At 39.9% G+C, this 19,459-nt stretch overlaps 4 protein-coding genes and 1 long non-coding RNA gene across 22 annotated transcripts in view; 3 read left to right on the top strand and 2 right to left on the bottom strand.

Moving 5' to 3' along the window:
* The window catches only part of LOC126585329 (TMV resistance protein N-like), a 71,959-nt gene that overhangs the window by 687 nt on the left and 51,813 nt on the right, over positions 1–19,459 (bottom strand). For 4 of the 16 annotated variants that reach the window (XM_050249728.1, XM_050249723.1, XM_050249729.1 and 1 more), the window contains one exon: positions 11,130–11,760. In XM_050249728.1, coding sequence (XP_050105685.1) covers positions 11,130–11,752 — 623 coding nt within the window. In that variant the 5' untranslated portion in view covers positions 11,753–11,760. Of the gene's footprint in view, positions 1–11,129; positions 11,761–13,809; positions 13,880–14,175; positions 14,243–15,082; positions 15,138–15,494; positions 15,754–19,459 lie in introns of those variants that run through there. The other 12 variants (XM_050249724.1, XM_050249731.1, XM_050249726.1 and 9 more) reach the window with 9 other exon arrangements.
* Positions 1–19,459, bottom strand: part of LOC126585319 (disease resistance protein RPV1-like) — a 66,403-nt gene that overhangs the window by 3,320 nt on the left and 43,624 nt on the right. The gene's annotated exons all lie outside the window — the stretch shown is intronic.
* LOC126585325 (protein HIGH CHLOROPHYLL FLUORESCENCE PHENOTYPE 244, chloroplastic-like) overlaps positions 1–19,459 on the top strand; it is a 93,033-nt gene that overhangs the window by 37,396 nt on the left and 36,178 nt on the right. The window lies entirely within an intron of this gene.
* On the top strand, positions 123–10,738 carry LOC126585355 (uncharacterized). The gene is made up of 2 exons (XR_007610473.1): positions 123–277; positions 10,380–10,738. It is a non-coding gene; the product is annotated as an uncharacterized LOC126585355 (long non-coding RNA).
* Positions 4,229–5,441, top strand: LOC126585337 (pollen-specific leucine-rich repeat extensin-like protein 1). The gene is made up of 6 exons (XM_050249749.1): positions 4,229–4,371; positions 4,449–4,558; positions 4,632–4,724; positions 4,815–4,958; positions 5,030–5,284; positions 5,321–5,441. Exons 2-5 carry the CDS (start codon positions 4,508–4,510, stop codon positions 5,240–5,242), a joined length of 501 nt encoding a protein of 166 aa, XP_050105706.1. The 5' UTR covers positions 4,229–4,371; positions 4,449–4,507; the 3' UTR covers positions 5,243–5,284; positions 5,321–5,441.

Below are 19,459 nucleotides of genomic sequence, written 5' to 3'. Positions count from 1 at the left end.
ATTACTAATATGCCCTTTGGCCCAGCTGTTGTCAATTTTTCCCACGTGTCGGTCATCTGAGATTGCTTTCCTCAGGTGTCGCTCCCTCTCTTCGGCATCATTGTTCCTGTTTACGTGCTATGGCCAATTTCAAAACCGAGATTGCGATTAGGAGAATAAGGAATTAGGACGAGTAGAAGCCGATTTAGTAGCAGCAGCGAAAGCAGTGAAACTTTCAACTATAGATCAAGATTTGTTCATCAAGGAAAGAGATTTAGTCCCTCTGTATGCGAACAAGGTAAAACCCACCACTCCACCCTGCTCAATCTCAAAGTTTCATGCATTCCTTGCTCATTTCAGCTTCTGGTACTGTTCATTCACTGTTAATTGTTCTAGATTTGAGCTTGTTCGCGTCAGGAATTTCCGTCGGGGACGTTTCCTGGCCGTCGAGATGCACAGCTCCCCTGGAGGTTGGCGCCGGTTGAGGGCTGCTGTCGGGCTTCTACTTCTCGGTAGGGCTCTGTCGGGCAAGGCTCGTCGGGCAAGGCTGGAAGAGAAGGACAGCGTTAACTTTGAGAGGTGCCTTTGTGGGGCCTTAAGGGTAGGCCTTGAGGCTCACAATCAAGATTAACTTCTAAGTACTCAGGCGTGCCACTGCCATCTTTAGCATGTCAGATGTGAAATGGATGTCGAGTTTTAGTTGTATGTATATATATATGCCCGAGAAACCGTGTTAGTTATGACAGGTGCCTTTGTGGGGCCTTAGGTGTAGGCCTTGAGGCTTCCCATCGATAACTAAACCAGTGCTCGAACACATAACATTTGTTCCATTGATTGCAGGAGTCTTATAACTATTATACTTCTGATTACCCGCATCCGAGAGATAGAACGAACCCAAATAGGTGCCTTTGTGGGGCCTTAGGTGTAGGCCTTGAGGCTTCCTATCAGAATTCGTTCTTTATACTCAAACGTTCTAGACCGCGGAACGGAATGAATCCAAATAGGTGCCTTCGGTGGCCTTAGGTATAGGCCTTGAGGCTTCCTATCAGAATCCATTCCATGCGTAAGCGTTCTATGATAATCATAATATAATAGAAATCAAACTAAGGGGTAGGTCGATTACTTGCGTCCCAAGTAACTTCGGACTTCTTGTTTATCAAGGACTATCGTGGATGGGTTAAGTCCACATAAGGTTCTTTTTTATGCCTTGAGGCCAAGGACTTTTAACTGATCAAATATACATGCCCGAGGGTTTAGAACTTAGATCTGATTTGAACCATGAAGATATATTCAAATCGGGTCTAAGCACTGAGAGAATCTTTTAATAGTCATCTTACTAGAAATAACTTGAATACAACTGGAAGTATACAACATATTGCTAGGCTAATGAATGAAAAGACAAAAACAAAGAAGGTCGGGCAAGGTTTAACCTTGTCGGGCAAGCCTGATCGTCTTGCTGGTCCCTATCTTTGTGGCTTATCAAGGTTCTAAGAGCTTTAGAGGGGGGTAAGGAGAGGAGTTTACAAAGAGAAATCGATACTACAGCAAGGTTGAACAAGGTAGCAGAGCTATTACAAAGGTTTGGTTGAAGGCTTGTCCCGAAGGGGATGAAGGCTTGGGCTGACTACAGCTTCGTTTTGAAGGCAAATCTGGCTTTGAGCAGAGTTTGTGCTTGCATTTGTTTGTTTGATTGAGTGTCCTTATTCCTGATTTCTCTTTCTTCTTTTATAGACAACTCAGCTTGGCCCCTTGTAGCAGCAGCCTTGCCCGAATGCAACTTGAGAGGCAGTGACTCATCAGCTATTTTACTTGTTCTGCCATTATAAAGTACTTTATGGGCTGCATGGCTGGTCAGTCTATACCACTTGGCCCTTGGGTAGGTGAGCAAGTGGTCTTCATGAGCTGCACCAAGTCAGAAAAGCCCTTTCCTGCTTTTCTGGGTTTCGGCTGGGCTTCGGCCAATTTGCTGGGCTCCGGCCGACTCTTCCTTCAGGAATCCTTTTGGGCCAGCCCCTTTCTTGAGCCCAAAGTTCAAGTTTTGATCCAAACAGTGCCCCCTTCAATTGATATTTAGCCTGGAATTCCAGGCGCCAATATCAATTGAAAAGTTCTTTATTAAAACCCCCTTCGAATCCCTCGCGTTTGAACCCTCCAATCCCCTGTGTTCATAGCAAGAAATCCCTCTGTAATTTGAAAATTCCCTAATTCTCCCAGTTATCTCTCTTTTCTTAAATCTTTCAAATTCTCCTTCACTTTTTTGCTCGATATCTTTCACCCTCGTCATCTTCTTTGGTATCCCCCTCTCAAACTTCATCAAATGGCTTCGGGATCTAGCCAAACTCAACCATCCTACGAGTCTGGCGAAGGAATCGCCACTCTGCGACGTCTACTCAACGGGCTGCATCGCCCTCGGGCAGGTTTGCATTCCGAGCTCTTTTTTGAGGTGCATGGGGTACAATCATTGGGTCCCGCATGGATCTCCCGGGTCCCTTCAGTGGTAGAAAGCAACATGCCCAGGGATAATTGGTTTTCCCCAAATCCCTTTTTGGCTAGTTCGGGCATCTCTTCATCCAAATGATCGTCATACCGTCGAGGCTTTCCTCTGATGAACGATCCTGCTTGGGCTCAGTGGATTGATGAATTAGAGCCCACCTTTAAGCAGAAAAGGATGAGTAATGGTATTTATGAATTAATCATGCTCTCGAAAATTTCCATTACCCCCAAGCCCGAATTGCTTGCTTCTGCCCTTCTTTTCTGGAATTCGGGCACGAATACTTTCGACTTCCGCATGGGCCCCATGTCTCCAACCATTCTTGACATGGCCCAGGTCTTCGGGTTAAGGCCAACGGGCAGGATAGTGGACGTCACTCAAGACTGGGTTCCTTCCTCTACCACTGGAAGCTCAGGTTCATCCACTACCTTCCTTTCTTTGAACTATAACTCTGCAACCTTCAAGAGCTATGGGACCTCCTTCAAAGGCTTCATTCCTTTCGTAAAGGATAATTTTGGGGTAAGCTCTTCTCAGGTTGATAAAGATCAAGAGCACATGTATTTCCTCTTATACTGGCTCAACAGACATATCTTCCCCAACAAGTCTAAAGGGGTGAGGGTTGAATGGATCCCCTTAGTAGAAGTTCTTCATAATTTCAATGATGTAGCTACAGGCCCATTCCTCCTCTCCCATCTTTATCATCTTCTTTTCGAAATGACTCAGGGAGAGCCATTTGAGACCAACCTGAATGGGCCTATCTGGATGATACAAACCTGGCTTCAATGGTACTTCCCAGAGTTTCGGGCTGCCAATTTAGAGTTCCCGGAGGGTGTGGCCCCTGCTCGAATTCTGGCTGAAGCTGCCCCTATAGATCATTCCACCTTTGCCTGCTTCTACTTCTTCAGAGTTTGTAGGACTCGATCAGATTTAGAATGGGGTGCATCGGTCTTGAGGAGATACCCTTGGTTTTCTGACCAAGTCTTTCAAGATGCTCCTGGTGAAGATGCTACCCCTTCTTGTAGGGAGAAATTCATTAGCTGTATTCAACCGATAGACCTGGCCTGGGGAGTTCGGGGTAATAGATATGACTGAGGTCTGGAGGTGTATCATCCCAACTTTTGCAGCAGGCAGTTAGGATTCAGGCAGGCCATTCCCGTCCCGTTCTTTGATTCTATCCATTGCAGCACTTCATTTCGACTACCAACTCCCTCTGAGGTGATCTTCCGAGCTGCCCGACGCAGTCTTGACGTAATGAATCAGGCTGCCCGAAAATCCATCATCCTCAACTTTGAATGTACTTCGCTATTCTCTTCTTGGTGGGAAGACAGATGGTCCAAGAAGTACGGAGGAGATTTGAAAGAGGCTCATGATCGTCTTTTCAGTCAACTTTCTCTTAAGTCATACCCCGGCTCAGGCGAGCTTGAAAATTGGAAGGAGATGATCCAAGAGAAGAATCGGTCACTTCTGATAGGTACTTCTCTTTTAACCTGATTCTATTTCCCTTCTGAAGTCCTTCTTAACCTTACTCTTGCTTGACCCTGCAGCCCCAGTGGATGTTGAATCAGAAGCCATTGAGTCCGAGGATGACTCAGCTGATGCTGCAGTTCTCCATGGAGCTGCAGCAGAGGCTGAAAGACGAGAAGCTGGGGAAGGTGTGGATGTTTCGGAGTCCTTTGGAGATTCTGGAGCTGAAGAAACACCCGAGGTAATTATTAAAGCACCCAAGCGAAAGAAAGCGGCTGTCATCAAGGCTTCAGATCCTGATCCTGCACTTCTACCCAAAACCCTACGACCAACTCTTACTAGAAAGAGTAAGAGAGCAAGAACTGTCGCTCCTCCTAAGTCATCAGCCTCATCTGCTCCAGTCTCCGAGGCAAGCAGAAAGAAGCAACAATCTTCAAGTAAGTTTCTGTTCTTCTTCCCCAAACTGCTACCTTTCTCCCATATCTAATTGCTTCTTGTTTTCCTCGAAAAACAGGACCTCAAGCATCTAAGAGACCAATCATTGCTTCTAAGGAGGAACCATTAAGAGCTGTTATGCATAAAAAGGCTGAAGAACTGCAAAATACCGCCCTCACAGAACTCGAGGTACGATTTATATTTTTTATCTGTACACCCCTTCTTGCCTTCACAGAACTCTAAATCTGATTATTTGAATCAGGCCGCAAGAGAGGAAAAGCTTCTTCCGCCCGAGGCCTCCTCACCACTTGCCCGAGAAACCAGCCTTTCTCCTCCTCAAGTTAACCCTTCAGAGGTACCTTTTCTTCCTTTTTCAACCCTTAGGTAACTCTATAGTTTCTGGACTTAATGCCTGAATCTTTCTTTTTCTCCTATCTGTACTTAGGCTCGGGCATCTGCCTCCTTGCCTAGTCATGGCCCTCCTCTGCAGTTTGTGACTTCTTCTCCTGCCCTGGATGCAACTCCTTCCTCTCAGTTTGACCCTTCTACAAGAGTTATGTTGCACTTCGTGGATGAGGGCAGTAACTTGGTGAGCCATTATTCCCAAATTGAATTCCTGTACGTTGCTTCCAAATTAACTTCTACTCACGTTTTCTGTAGCCTTCTCCGGTATATGAGCCACCCCCTCCATTGGTGGTATCAGATAATGAACCCATCGTCCCCGAGATTCCTGTAACCTCAGAGGTAACAGTCTCACGGGTGCCTGCTTGCGCGACAGTTGATATTGATGAACCTCCTTCTTCTCCTCAGGATCAAACTCAGGTATGGGAGTATTTTTCTTCTTGTTTTTTCCTCTTACAATCTGTTTACTAACAATTGCGGCTACCTCGGGATATCTTTAGGGCACTGGTGCAGGTTTAAGTGCAGCTTCTTCTTCTCCTGCTGGTGGAGGAAAGTCTTCTCTTCAACGAGGATCTAGTACTCTTCCTGGTGAAACCCCAAGGCTAAGTCAGGTACATTCCTTCTCTCCAAAGCCTCTTTTTGCCTCCAACTGTATTCTTGTCTTGACCTGGTCTTTTTGGCTTTTCGCAGCAAGTCCTGAAAGAGACTTCCCCCCCCCCGTTTGGTCCGTAAGTCAAAGCGTTCCCGTCCTCATTTACCTTCCGGGGGTACTGAGATTCCCCCTTCTGGAATTGAGAAGATCGGGCCGACAGAGATTGCCCCCCCAGTGGGCATTGCTCCACTAGAGGGAGCTGCAGTGCAGGACCCTCCTCCTTTTCCATCCTTCAACCCTGCTAAGTTGCCTAAGCTTTTTGAAGCACTCGGGCGGCTTGAGACGAGGTTGAAATCTTCAAGACATTCTTCAGCAACCTCCAGTTCTTTAGAGCAACAACAAGTCTTCCAAGAATGGGCAAGGAAGGACTTCACTGCATCATTCAGCCTCAAGGCTCTTTGTGACCTAGAAAAGGTCACAACCGAGTTTTTCAAAACTGGTCGGCTATCAAAACCTCAGCACGATTCCTTTCTCTCTTTCTTTGAGAATTTAAGGGCTCTTAGGGAGCAATACCAGAGAGCTGACAGACAAGCTAATCGGGCAAGATGCCTTATGGAGAAAGAGTCAAGCACATCCGCTCAAGTTGATCGGTTGATGGATGAAAGCTTGCAGACAAAAGAAAGGGTTAGAGTTGTTACTTCTGAGATCCAAAAGCTGGAGGAACAACTGGTTGCTCTTAAAGCTGAACAAGAAACTCTTCTGGATACCCTTGAAAACCAAATTGAGGGAGTAGAGAAGTCAAACTCGGAGTTAGAGCATACTAGGTCCCAACTTGTAAATAGCCATACAGTTTTGGCCGAACCTAGTAGGATATTTGCCATTATGCAAACATATCATTCTCGAATAGTTACCCTGAGTGAAGATGTTAAGTTTTTAGAATAGGATGATTTGTAACCCTTTTCCTATTGGAATGAACATGTGTTTTGTCTCCTGCTCTGCTCTTAGTATTGTTTGAATTGACTTCGGGCAACTTTCTGCCCCCTTGTTTACTTTCTTATTTCTTCAACTTCCCTCGTCAGCAACAATCTTAGGGCCTGATCTTGATTCCTTGGTCCCCTTCATGGTACTTTTATTTATGCAGGGGTGTTGGGGCAACCCGGGATCTTTTCTTTCCTCTGCTGTACCAACTGGTGATCCTGGCTTTTCTTTTTAAATGAGGTTGATCATGTTGATAGGAGCCTCCGGGAAAGGGTTTGTATCCACCATCATACTGGCTTGGGGCTTGTCAAGTAACAACTTTCCCTTCACTATCAGGTCTTGTATCCAATCTCTAAACTGGACACAGTTGACTATGGAGTGGTTGAAGGTATAGTGTAGCTTACAATACTTCTTCCTTCTGAGTTCTTCTGGTTTGGGCATCTTTTTGGTACTGTCGGGCAAAATTACTCTTGCCCACACCAATTCTTCATAGATCTCAGGCGCCTTGGTCAGATCGAACGAATAACTCTGGTACTTGGGTGGTTTCATGGGGACGAAACCACCGTCGTTCATTACGATCTTCTGATCTTTGACAGGTTGGACTAGCCCTTTTACCGTCAGTTGTTTGAAAGGTGTGGTCATTTCGGCGACACACACATCAATGTCTTCTTCATCATGGCCACCCTCATGATCTGGCCTGATTTCTCCTACTTCCACCCGATAAATTGCAGCTTTGTTTTTGTAGAAGGGAGGAACCTTGGAAGTGTGCTTCACTTGTTGCTCTTCTTGCAACAGCCTCTCATACTTAGTGGCAGCAATTACCAATTCTTGCAGCTCGTTGAATTGTGTATCATAAAATCTCTTCCTCAAAGGTAATTTCAGAGCCCTTTGAGCAATTGATATGAGCTGCGCTTGGTTGACGGGGAATTGGCATCTCATCCTTGTCTTCCTGAACCTCATCATGAAGTCCTCAGTCGATTCATGATCATATTGTTTGACTTCAACAAGGTCATTGATAGTCAATTCCGGCTCTATTCTGTAAAATTGTTCGTGGAAAGCCATCTCCATTTGCCCCCAGTTGGCAATAGAGTTAGGGGTAAGAGAGAGTACCACTGAGATGCTAAACCCGCCAATGAATTCCCAAACAACCTCAATTTGTAATTTGGGTTGTCCTCATATGCCACACAATGATTGGAGAATTTGAAAATGTGGTCTCTGGAGGACACGCTACTGTCTTCACCTGTGAACGTTGGGAATGCAGGCATCTTGAAGTTGAGAGGGAAGGGATTTAGCTCGTCAATATATTCAGGATAAGGCTTTTGGTAAGTGACCCTGAACACTGGGCGAGCCCGCGGTTGAGCGTTTTGAGCCACTGTCCTTCTTAGCTCAGCCAATTCTTCCCTCAGCTGCTGAGTAGCTGAATTATCATTATGACCGATGAGAACAGATTCAATCTTTGGGCTCCGGTCGTTGCCCGCACCTGCTTCTCTCCTTGGTTCGGGCTTTCTCCAGTTAGTTCCTCCTCCCTTATTAGTCAACGGGGGTGGCCTGTAAGGTGGAGGTTTATTTGAAGTAGTGGTGCCTTCCTTTCCTCTAGTCTCCCCCATCATTACAGGCATTCCGTACTTCGTTCTTTCTTGCTCGCTCTGCCTCCTATTATTAAATGATAATAATGGGAAGCTGGGAAGCTCTTTCTCCAGGACTGGCTCAATCACAGGTTGACTCCCTTCAGGAACTACCTTATTCTTTCCCTTATCCTTTTCTTCTTCTAATAGTGGGAATAAGGGACTGATTGGTTCACTTCTCATGGTAACTTGGCTTATCCCACTTCCCTGAGCCCCTTTTGGAGTAGAAAACTCCAGATCAAGTCTTCTCTGTAGATTCCCTGTTAATGTACAGAGTCTACTCACTTCTCCCTTAGTTTCCAAGGAGATTCTTTCCATGCTTTTAGTACTTGGATCATAGTAGCTTGTAGTTCTTCGCTAGTTCCCTTTCCTTCCGATCTCTCAGATGAAGTTGGGCTTTCCAGGACCACTCGTCCTGATGGGGAAGAAGGATTCTCTGATTGATCTGCCATTTGTAGAAGAAACGGTTGAGAAGAACCCTCATTCGGATTGTTTTTGCCAATTTTGTGGCTTTTCTTTTGGACAAGCAAGATCAAAAGGTATATGGTCCCACTGGGCGTGCCAAAACTATGTTCGCGGCAGGAATTTCCGTCGGGGACGTTTCCTGGCCGTCGAGATGCACAGCTCCCCTGGAGGTTGGCGCCGGTTGAGGGCTGCTGTCGGGCTTCTACTTCTCGGTCGGGCTCTGTCGGGCAAGGCTCGTCGGGCAAGGCTGGAAGAGAAGGACAACGTTAACTTTGAGAGGTGCCTTTGTGGGGCCTTAGGTGTAGGCCTTGAGGCTCACAATCAAGATTAACTTCTAAGTACTCAGGCGTGCCACTGCCATCTTTAGCATGGCAGATGTGAAATGGATGTCGAGTTTTAGTTGTATGTATATATATATGCCCGAGAAACCGTGTTAGTTATGACAGGTGCCTTTGTGGGGCCTTAGGTGTAGGCCTTGAGGCTTCCCATCGATAACTAAACCAGTGCTCGAACACATAACATTTGTTCCATTGATTGCAGGAGTCTTATAACTATTATACTTCTGATTACCCGCATCCGAGAGATAGAACGAACCCAAATAGGTGCCTTTGTGGGGCCTTAGGTGTAGGCCTTGAGGCTTCCTATCAGAATTCGTTCTTTATACTCAAACGTTCTAGACCGCGGAACGGAATGAATCCAAATAGGTGCCTTCGGTGGCCTTAGGTATAGGCCTTGAAGCTTCCTATCAGAATCCATTCCATGCGTAAGCGTTCTATGATAATCATAATATAATAGAAATCAAACTAAGGGGTAGGTCGATTACTTGCGCCCTAAGTAACTTCGGACTTCTTGTTTATCAAGGACTATCGTGGATGGGTTAAGTCCACATAAGGTTCTTTTTTATGCCTTGAGGCCAAGGACTTTTAACTGATCAAATATACATGCCCGAGGGCTTAGAACTTAGATCTGATTTGAACCATGAAGATATATTCAAATCGGGTCTAAGCACTGAGAGAATCTTTTAATAGTCATCTTACTAGAAATAACTTGAATACAACTGGAAGTATACAACATATTGCTAGGCTAATGAATGAAAAGACAAAAACAAAGAAGGTCGGGCAAGGTTTAACCTTGTCGGGCAAGCCTGATCGTCTTGCTGGTCCCTATCTTTGTGGCTTATCAAGGTTCTGAGAGCTTTAAAGGGGGGTAAGGAGAGGAGTTTACAAAGAGAAATCGATACTACAGCAAGGTTGAACAAGGTAGCAGAGCTATTACAAAGGTTTGGTTGAAGGCTTGTCCCGAAGGGGATGAAGGCTTGGGCTGACTACAGCTTCGTTTTGAAGGCAAATCTGGCTTTGAGCAGAGTTTGTGCTTGCATTTGTTTGTTTGATTGAGTGTCCTTATTCCTGATTTCTCTTTCTTCTTTTATAGACAACTCAGTTTGGCCCCTTGTAGCAGCAGCCTTGCCCGAATGCAACTTGAGAGGCAGTGACTCATCAGCTATTTTACTTGTTCTGCCATTATAAAGTACTTTATGGGCTGTATGGCTGGTCAGTCTATACCACTTGGCCCTTGGGTAGGTGAGCAAGTGGTCTTCATGAGCTGCACCAAGTCAGAAAAGCCCTTTCCTGCTTTTCTGGGTTTCGGCTGGGCTTCGGCCAATTTGCTGGGCTCCGGCCGACTCTTCCTTCAGGAATCCTTTTGGGCCAGCCCCTTTCTTGAGCCCAAAGTTCAAGTGTTGATCCAAACAGAGCTAATTCGCACACCCATTTGTTTGATTAGCGAGAAAGTTCACATGAATTACAAGTTCTGCTTCAGCTGGGATAAGCTGTGTATTGTGTTTATACAAGTATACAAGGCAACGATGACTTGTATTCTTATTCTTATTAATATTATAATTATTATTATTATGTTCTGAAAGTTTATCAACGTTCACGTTACTTATCAGCGTTCACGTTACTTAGTAAGGATGAATTTAAAGAGTGGATTAAGTTTGAACTTATGCTTATTAGCTTGGTTATCGCAAAGGCGCTTCAAGAGGCGGCATTGGATCGTGCTGATGATGAGGAATCAGGGGATGAGGAGGAAATGGCGAAGGCGGAGGACCAAAAGGCATTGTCTGTTGGAATAATTGGTGTCCCGAATGCCGGAAAGCCTGCACTCACTAATTATATGGTTTGTTGTTTTCGATTTTGTGGTTTAAAGGTGTTTAATTTGACCCTTTTTTTTATTATTTTTTTTATTTTTATGAATGTTGAATGTGGTGTTGGTTTAGTAAATGATTATATTGGGTGTGGTTTATGGTTATGGTATTAAGTATTAAGTAGTTTTTTTCATTTGAATAACAGTTTGCTAGGTGATGTGGTGATTCATTTTCGAAAAAAAGAAATTTTTGTGATGGGGTTTTCGGTAAGGTACACACACGTTAGTATAGTGAAGTATTGAAGGGAAACAAATAGGGTAAATTTTCATGTTGTGTAAGTTTTGGTGAATTGGTCATGGTTTAAAATTTTATGTCAAATATGGTTAATTTGTGTTTCTCAGTGTTATATTTGTATTGATTATGAATAAGGTTCAATTTACCTAATAAAAATTTCAAGTCTATGTAATGAATATCCTTTCCTATAAACAATAAAAATAAAAATTTGAAAGGAAATAATCACAAGTAGAAATTGATACAAGTTACAAAGTTAGTTACCCTTTTTTGTTTGAATAATCAGACCCACATAAACCGGTTGCTTCCACCAAAGCAGCTTTCCACTCGTTCACCTTATCCATACGGTCCTTGAAACGATTTTCAAGTTCAGCAAATGCATCTGCATAACTCCCCTTTTGTTTTCGCACATCTGATGGACTGATGTCGTAAAAAATGGGTACAACCATCTGGCCTTTTTTCTTTTTGCATTTGAGTATATGCACAAGTTCAATCAAGCACCATGTGGAAGACGCATAGTTTTTGGAGAAAATGATCACCGAAAGCCTTGATTTCTCTATTGCTTCTAGTAGGGCGGGTCCAATTTCGTCTCCTTTATTCAGCCTGTAGTCTATGTAGGTTTCGATTTTCTTCCTTTCCAAAGCGGCATGAAGATGGCTGGTAAAAGTAAGGCGGGTGTCCTCACCTCTGAAACTAATAAACACATCATACTTTTCTCGATGAGGGGGCATATCAACATCATCATCGTTATCATCAACAGCAGCATCAGCAGCACCAGAAGAAGAAGTCGAGGAAGAAAACGTCAATGATCTGCAGTACATGTACAACAGAGTCCCGATGGCAACGACAACGATGTTGAAAACTTGAAAGAACCCAATCAACTCCATCCCTCTATCTGTTAGAGAAGAGAAGGAAGCAATCGAAGCGAGAGTATTTGATTACAGAGAGCAGAAAGAGAATCTGAAATACTCTTGCATTTGAGACTAGATCAGATTTAGTACAGAAAAATTGAAATTGTACCAGTTCTTGTTGAGTATGTGCATAAAGTTACAAACACACCAGCTGAGGACAAAAATTAAAAATTTGGAGAGACAGAGACTAGTCACCTAACAAGTATTTGACAATGCCACTACATTAAAATTTTCTTTCAAATATGCTTAATTAAAAGAAAAATTTGTCCAAAACACACTCTGTAAGGCATCTTTCAATAAAATATACGTACAAACGACAATCCAAAAAAATCATCAAAGATCAAACAAAAAAACCATAAAAAATAAAAAGACGAAATTGCTCAAGCATATTCGGCGTTGAAATTGTTTGCATTCAAACGGAAGAAAAGGTTACAATATATCCTAGTTGAGGGCTTTAACAAATAAAGGTGAAATTAAGAATGAATATCCCACCTCCTCCTCCTGATGGGAGGAATTTTCCTGTTGCTACTGGACAGCTTCTACTCTATACAAACAAATCTAAACTGTATATTGTTTTTCAAAGCCTTGGGTCCACAATTATATTCAAATGTTAAATTCAGTAATATGTGCCAACAAAATATATTACGATAAATGAAATGAAAATGAAAATTATAATGAAATAAAATTAATACATTAAAAATTAGGAAGAAAAAGAGAAATAGTTAAAAAATCAAAATATAATTAATAAATGCGGTTATTAATGTATCAAGAGATTAAAATTAAATTTTGATCTTACTCATGGTTTTAATCTAAAAGTTATCTTTGCCAAGAATTAAAATTATTTAGGTAATTATGTTTGAAAAGTCCCAATCACCTCCATCTCTCTATCTCTTAGAAAGATAAGAGAATGAAGCGATCGAAGGAAGTATATGATTGCAGAGAGAAGATGGAGAATCTGAACTATAGTTGCACCTGAAACTAGATCAGATTTTAGTACAAAGAAATAAAAAAAATTGTACTTTATTATGTGCACTAAGTTACAAATGCCAGGGAGGACAAAAATTTAAAATTTAGAGAGACAAGGATTAGTCACCTAAATTTTTTTTGATAATGCAACTGTTAAAAGAAAATTTTGTCCACAGTACTCTGTAAGGCATCTTTCAATAAAATATGGACGATCGGGGAAATTATTAAAGATTAGACAAAAAAAAAAAACCATAAAAAATAAAAAGACGAAATTTCTCAGCACATTCGGCGTAGCAATTGTGTGCATTCAAACAGAAGAAAGTGAAAGAAAGAAAGGTAAAGTTTAAGAATGAACCCCCACCTCCTCCTCCTCCTGATGCGAGGAAGTTTCCTAGTTCTTACTGAGCATGTGCACAAAGTTACAAACACTCCAGAGAGGACAAAAATTAAATTTGAAGAGACAAGGATTAGTCAACCAAAAAATATTTGATAATGCTACTACTTAAAATTTTTCTTTTAAATATGCTTAATTAAAAGAAAGTTTTGTCCGAAGCACTCTTGCAAAGGCATCTTTTAATAAAATATACGTACAAACAACTATCCAGGAAAATCATCAGAGATCAGAGAAAAAAAACAAAAAATAAAAAGACGAAATCGCTGAAGCACCTTCGGCGCAGAAACAAAAATGAAAAAAAAAAATATGCATTCACTCATAATGACAAGTTTTATAATTTTCATGAAAGGATCAACTCTGAAATCCGACATCATAATCCATAAGCTTTAAATTTATATGTCTTTTGGACATATTGCAAACCAATTGTTATGACCAATTGAAAAACAAACAGCTGCAAACAAATTGGGAAAAAGGAAAAAATTAACAAAGATGCAACACACATATTAAAACAACACATATAACATTAAATGCAAACAAACTACTACAATTAAAAATTTCAATTTGAGTATTATAAAACCTAAACAGAATATGAAACTTTCTTCTAATTGTAAAAAATAAAATTAAACCAGATGGTATAAGTTTGAACTCAATTTTAGAAGTTTAAATCACTTACTTTTTGTGTAGAGAATCTTGCAACGCAAACAAAACTAACTTGATGTTAATCAATGCCACGTTCTCAAACCCTGTGAAAAACCAACATAAATATTATTGAACAATAAATTTATTAAACTATGAAGTAACAAAATTGTTAACCACCACCAAAAATGTTTTAACCTATAAAAGAAAAGAAAAAAAGCTGAACTGCACTACAAAAGACATAAATGGAAATACAAATTTAACACGGAATGACATTTGATATACCAAAAATTTTTAAAGTATGATACAAATACCAATACACATTTATATATATGTATAAACAATTATCAATATAATTAAAAAAAATTGTAAATTGTAAATTTGACATTATTTGTCAGCTCACCCTTTTTTTTTCTTTCCAATTTCAGCAAAGGCACTTCGTAGCTTATATAAATTGTTGTGGCACTAATCTACAATAGAAAACGTAGTCATAGATAAGATGTACAAAACAATAACACTATAACAATATTTTTTTTCATTCAAAGCAATGCCAACATATATATATATATAAACATTTATCAAAATGATTATAGAAATTTGTAAATTCCAAACTGAGAAAGCTCTATTTCTAAGAAACATTAAAAAAAAAAATTACAAAGCGCAGTCACTTTAAAATGAGAAATCACTATCTAGGTACATAATTTTTCTTCCTCTTTATTTTTAAGCTCTGTTTCTAAGAAAGATTAAAAAAAATTACAAAGCGCACACACTTTAAACTAAGAAATCTCTATCCAAGCACATAATTTATCTTCCTCTTTATTTTTTCCCCTTCTTTTAACCAAATAACTTTTTTTAATATAACTAAATATAAATCCCAAATCGTAATCATCATACGGACTTCACTCAGCTACCTAAATGACCATTTTCCTAAGTATACACACATATACATGTAAATACCTGGGCATTCTTATACAGAAATTTCATTCATAAAACACACACCATTTTTGATCCAACACAATATACACCTTAAATTATAATCTGAATGTAGCTGAACCTTATGATGTAATTAAAAAATAGGAACAAAGAGAAAACATTATCTACATCATCCTTGACTTTGTAACCCTAATAGACAAACTTTCTTTAAAACAATGAGTGTCTATACTGTTATCTACATCATCCTTGACTTTGTAACCACAATTTAAGCATTCATAGTCATGGATACATCGTAGCCCTAGCTAAGGAAAATTAGTTCTGATACATATACATCGAAAAAACCATCAAAATCGCCTAAATTCGCTATTTTTTATTACCAGAGCTCAAGAATACCGAATTCCACAAAACCCCAGCATTAGTAAACACCAAGCCCTGAAACAAAATTCAAAAGCAACAAGAAATGAACCCAAATTAGACCAATAAACACTCAAAAGTTTTACAATATTTTAGCTTTAATTAACCCCAAATTTGAAAACAAATTACGGAAACAACACAGGAAGCAAAACCCAATTCATCATCTCTCTACCAAAAGATGCAGAAACAGGTGTACCAAACAGCAATTTAACTAATGAAAACAAGCATATTCAATATTCACAAAATACAAACTAGAACAAACATATATCAAGCTCAAAAAACTGACTTGATCCAAATAAGTTGACCCAAGTCTCCTTAAACATACAAAAATCCAGCTAAAAGTTCAAAGCTCTGGGAAAATTTCAAAATACTCACCTGAGATAATTCCCTTGCAGAAAACACAGATGAATCAAAGATCCCGGAGAAGGGTTCTTGAATCCACAGCAAAGCTTCCTTCTTTTTCCACAAAGACAGACTTTCCCGGTCAACATAAAAACAAGTGCAACATACGATTTATATAAAAATACTTGCCCAATAATTTTTTCTGGGAAAATTGTAAAAAGGTGTGTGAATGGAGATGGATTTTTGCAGAAAAAAACGTTTGGATGGGATTGGAGAAGAAAAGAGAGGAAAAGAGAGACCTACCCCATTGAACTACTTTCTCTGTCTCCTTTTTAGCATAGCAGTCCACTATTTTCAATAGCCAATAAGACTGTAAAGGTATTTCAGCCTTCCTTAGTTATCGTGGGATTCATTAAGATCAGGAATCAAACTCAGGATATGCCATGTGGAATCGGGTTTATAATAAAGAATAAAGGAAAACTAATGAAAATGATTTGAAAATTTTGAGTTTTAATGATAAGGACAAAATAAAGGATAAAGTGAATAATATCATATTTGACATTTTAATGTAAAAATATGATTTTTCGTTAAAGTGAACAGTACGTAAGTTTATCCTTAAAATAACTACTTTTCTCTCTCTTACTTAAGTTCAGCAGCAGAAGCTTCAAGTCTTTTTCTGAAAAAAAACTGTCCAAGACTCCAAACTCCAGAGTCCTTTGTCTCCAACATTGGGCTTAAGTCCATAACTTGAATTCAAGTTCGTCGGGTCGGGTTGGCGGCTAATCTGATGTGAGCAAAACTTGTGGCGATAAAAGTGGCCGAAATCATCCACTTTGGCATCCTTGAGAGCCCCATTGTTCTGTAAAATTTGAACTTTATATGATATTTGCCTCTGTAAATTTTGTCTGTCTACGATTAATATGAAAATTACAAACCCAATTTTTCACCCAAAAATAAATAAAAAATTCAATAATGATTTGTTCTATCAACGAAAAGAAGACATAATTCAACTTTGTCTTTAGTTTTCTCTAATTTCTTGCTCCATACATCTTGTATCTATATATTTTTGGCTTAAATGTCAACATGGTCCTTGTGTTTTACTCTATTGGTCAATTTAGTCCATGTGTTTTCAATTCAGCCAAATTGGTCCCTATGTTTATATCGGTTAGCCAATTCAAGATAATTCGTTAAAGGACTATTAAAATTGACATGTGATAGACATGTGATAGGACAAAAACGTAATTTTATTGTACACCCACTAAATACCAAAAAAAAAACATAGAAGACCTTTGAATCTATTTCTTTCCCATACATATGATATGGATTATCAACATGAATCAGCATCCAGTTCACTAAAGCTGCATGTGGCGGTTAAAACCACTCACCAATCAGGCAACAAACTTCAAACATCGAGTATCATTGTGTATATTCTGGCAACAACCCGAGCAGAAGCGCACCTAGAGAGGTTAAGGAGAAGTTCCATAAAAAAATTGCCATCATCGTCGTCGTTAACTTCTACTGTCTCCAAACCAGCATTATCAATTCAAGCCGAGCAAGGGTAGCCTAAAACACCAACCAGCATAACCCATCAACTCTAATAAACTTATACAAATTCACAGAAAAATAAAAAACACCAAACTATATAAATATATATAGAAACCTTTCTGGGTAGGATTAATCTGGAGCTCACTGTCAGTGGTTCAGCTAAAAGTCGTCATCTTTTATGAAATTAAGATTTGGGTAGTCGATCAATTCGCAAAAAGGGTTTTTATCACAAATAGTCCCTGACATTGATCAAACACATCATTTTGGTCCCTGACATTGAAAATCAATAGAAATGGTCCCTGACATTAATCAAACACATCACAAATGGTTCTTCCGTTAAAAACTTTTTGGGCAATTTTCAAAGCTTCGTAACTCAATCGTTTCTTAACCAAATTTGACCCATGATATATCAAAATGAAGATAGGAAAGTGTAGAACAAGATTATACCTATTTGGAAGCCCAATGGTTGCCGGAGATGGCCGGAAAATAGCCTCAAATGTAACTGGTCCGCGAAAAAACTGGAAAACTCGCCTGAAATGGGGTAAACTTTAAACATTCATAACTTCTTCAATACTCAACGAACTTGAGTGATTCAAAAATGAAAATCATACTTCTCAACGAGACAAAGAGAATGGTACCTTTATTGACTGCTAATTTACTGTGGTTTGACCGGAAAATGGCTCGAACTTGGATAACCATTTTCGAGTTAGCCAATTTCGAGTCGTTTTCCGGCCAAAATACGACGAGTTAGCCATCAAGAAAGCTACCATTATCTTAGTCTCGTCGAGAAGTATGATTTTCGTTTTTGAATCACTCGATTTCGTTGATTATTGAAGAAATTATGAATGTTTAAAGTTTAACCCATTTCAGGCGAGTTTTCCAGTTTTTTCGCGGACCAGTCACATTTGAGGCTATTTTACGGCCATCTCCGGCAACCATTGGGCTTCCAAATAGTATAATATTGTTCTACACTTTCCTATCTTCATTTTGATATATCATGGGTCGAATTTGGTTAAGAAACGATTGAGTTACGAAACTTTGAAAATTGCCCAAAAAGTTTTTAACAGAAGGACAATTTGTGATGTGTTTGATCAATGTCAGAGACCATTTCTATTGATTTTCAATGTCAGGGACCAAAATGATGTGTTTGATCAATGTCAGGGACCATTAGTGATAAAAACCCCGCAAAATATATCACATAAAACATAGAAAATTGTATCAGCTAGAGAGAGAGAGAGTTGATGAGGCTGTACCTCATCACCTGGCGCACCATCGTGCAAGATCATCGTCGCCGGAGTTCTGTACCTGAGCCGTGAAGAGGAAGTCGATGAGACAGGATCTGGAGATTAAGGAGAAGGAAGGGAGGTGGTGGAGGTTTGGGAGTGATGGAGGCTACAAGAGAGAAAGGGTATAAGAGAGGAGCGGCTACAGGAGAAAGAGGGAGGGTAGAAGCTCTGATTTATGACGACGCCGGAGAAGCAGCGGGGAAGACGGTGGAGAAGCCATGGTTGGGTTGCAGCAATAAAATTAAGTTTTTGTCCTCTCACGTGTCAATTTTAACCGTGCTTTAACATATTGTTTTGAATTGGCTAACTGATATAAACACAGGAACCAATTTGACCGAATTAAAACACAGGGATTAAATTGGCCGATAGAATAAAATACAGGGACCATATTGACATTTAAGCCTTTTTTTTATTGCAGACAAAATGAGTAGAGAAAGATCTAAGAAAACTTGGAAATAGACTTTAAAAAAAAAGACATGAAGTAGTTAGAGCTAACAGAAAACTTAATGCAAAACCGAGCTGACGTTTTAGAATTAATATAATTGACCTGTGGTTCGAATTAAAAGTATGAACTTCGAGTTCATAACTTCCGCAAACGAGAACATATATACAAGGGAATCTATGCATAAAGAAATTAAATTAAATTAAATTAAATGGGTTAACATAACCCAGGCCCAAATGTTGGGCTACGAAAGGGAAAGTGAAGGCCAAGTCCCGATAAATAGGATTTCGGATTTCATATGAGCTAATCGAAATAGGCCCAGAAGAAAATAAATAATTTTCTCTCACTCGAATTAGCATGGAAGTACAATATGCTTGAGAATCAAGGAAATTTATATTGATACATTTGATGAGTTAATTGGAGCATCTCAAATCCCTGTACATAGACACAACGCTAGAAAATTTCAAATCATAACTTTTTTAAGAAACTAAATCAGAAAATTTCAAATCCCTGTACATAGACACAATACTTTGGCCTTAACATTGTGTATTGTGGATTTCACAGTATTTACAAGTGGCTCTACAACAAGCAAATTATAAACATAACTTTCCCCACAAAACTACAAACATAATTCAAGGAGATGACCCCCTCATCAAACTACAGTCGGGTTATTAGATCGAACAATGACTCGACTTGCTACAGGCTCGTCACACTGGCTTCAGGTT

Source organism: Malus sylvestris, chromosome 10, assembly GCF_916048215.2.
Source record: "Malus sylvestris chromosome 10, drMalSylv7.2, whole genome shotgun sequence".
Classification (NCBI taxonomy): Eukaryota; Viridiplantae; Streptophyta; class Magnoliopsida; order Rosales; family Rosaceae; genus Malus; species Malus sylvestris.
The sequence above is the reverse complement of the archived record's forward strand: the minus strand, read 5'-3'. Positions and strand labels throughout refer to the sequence as shown.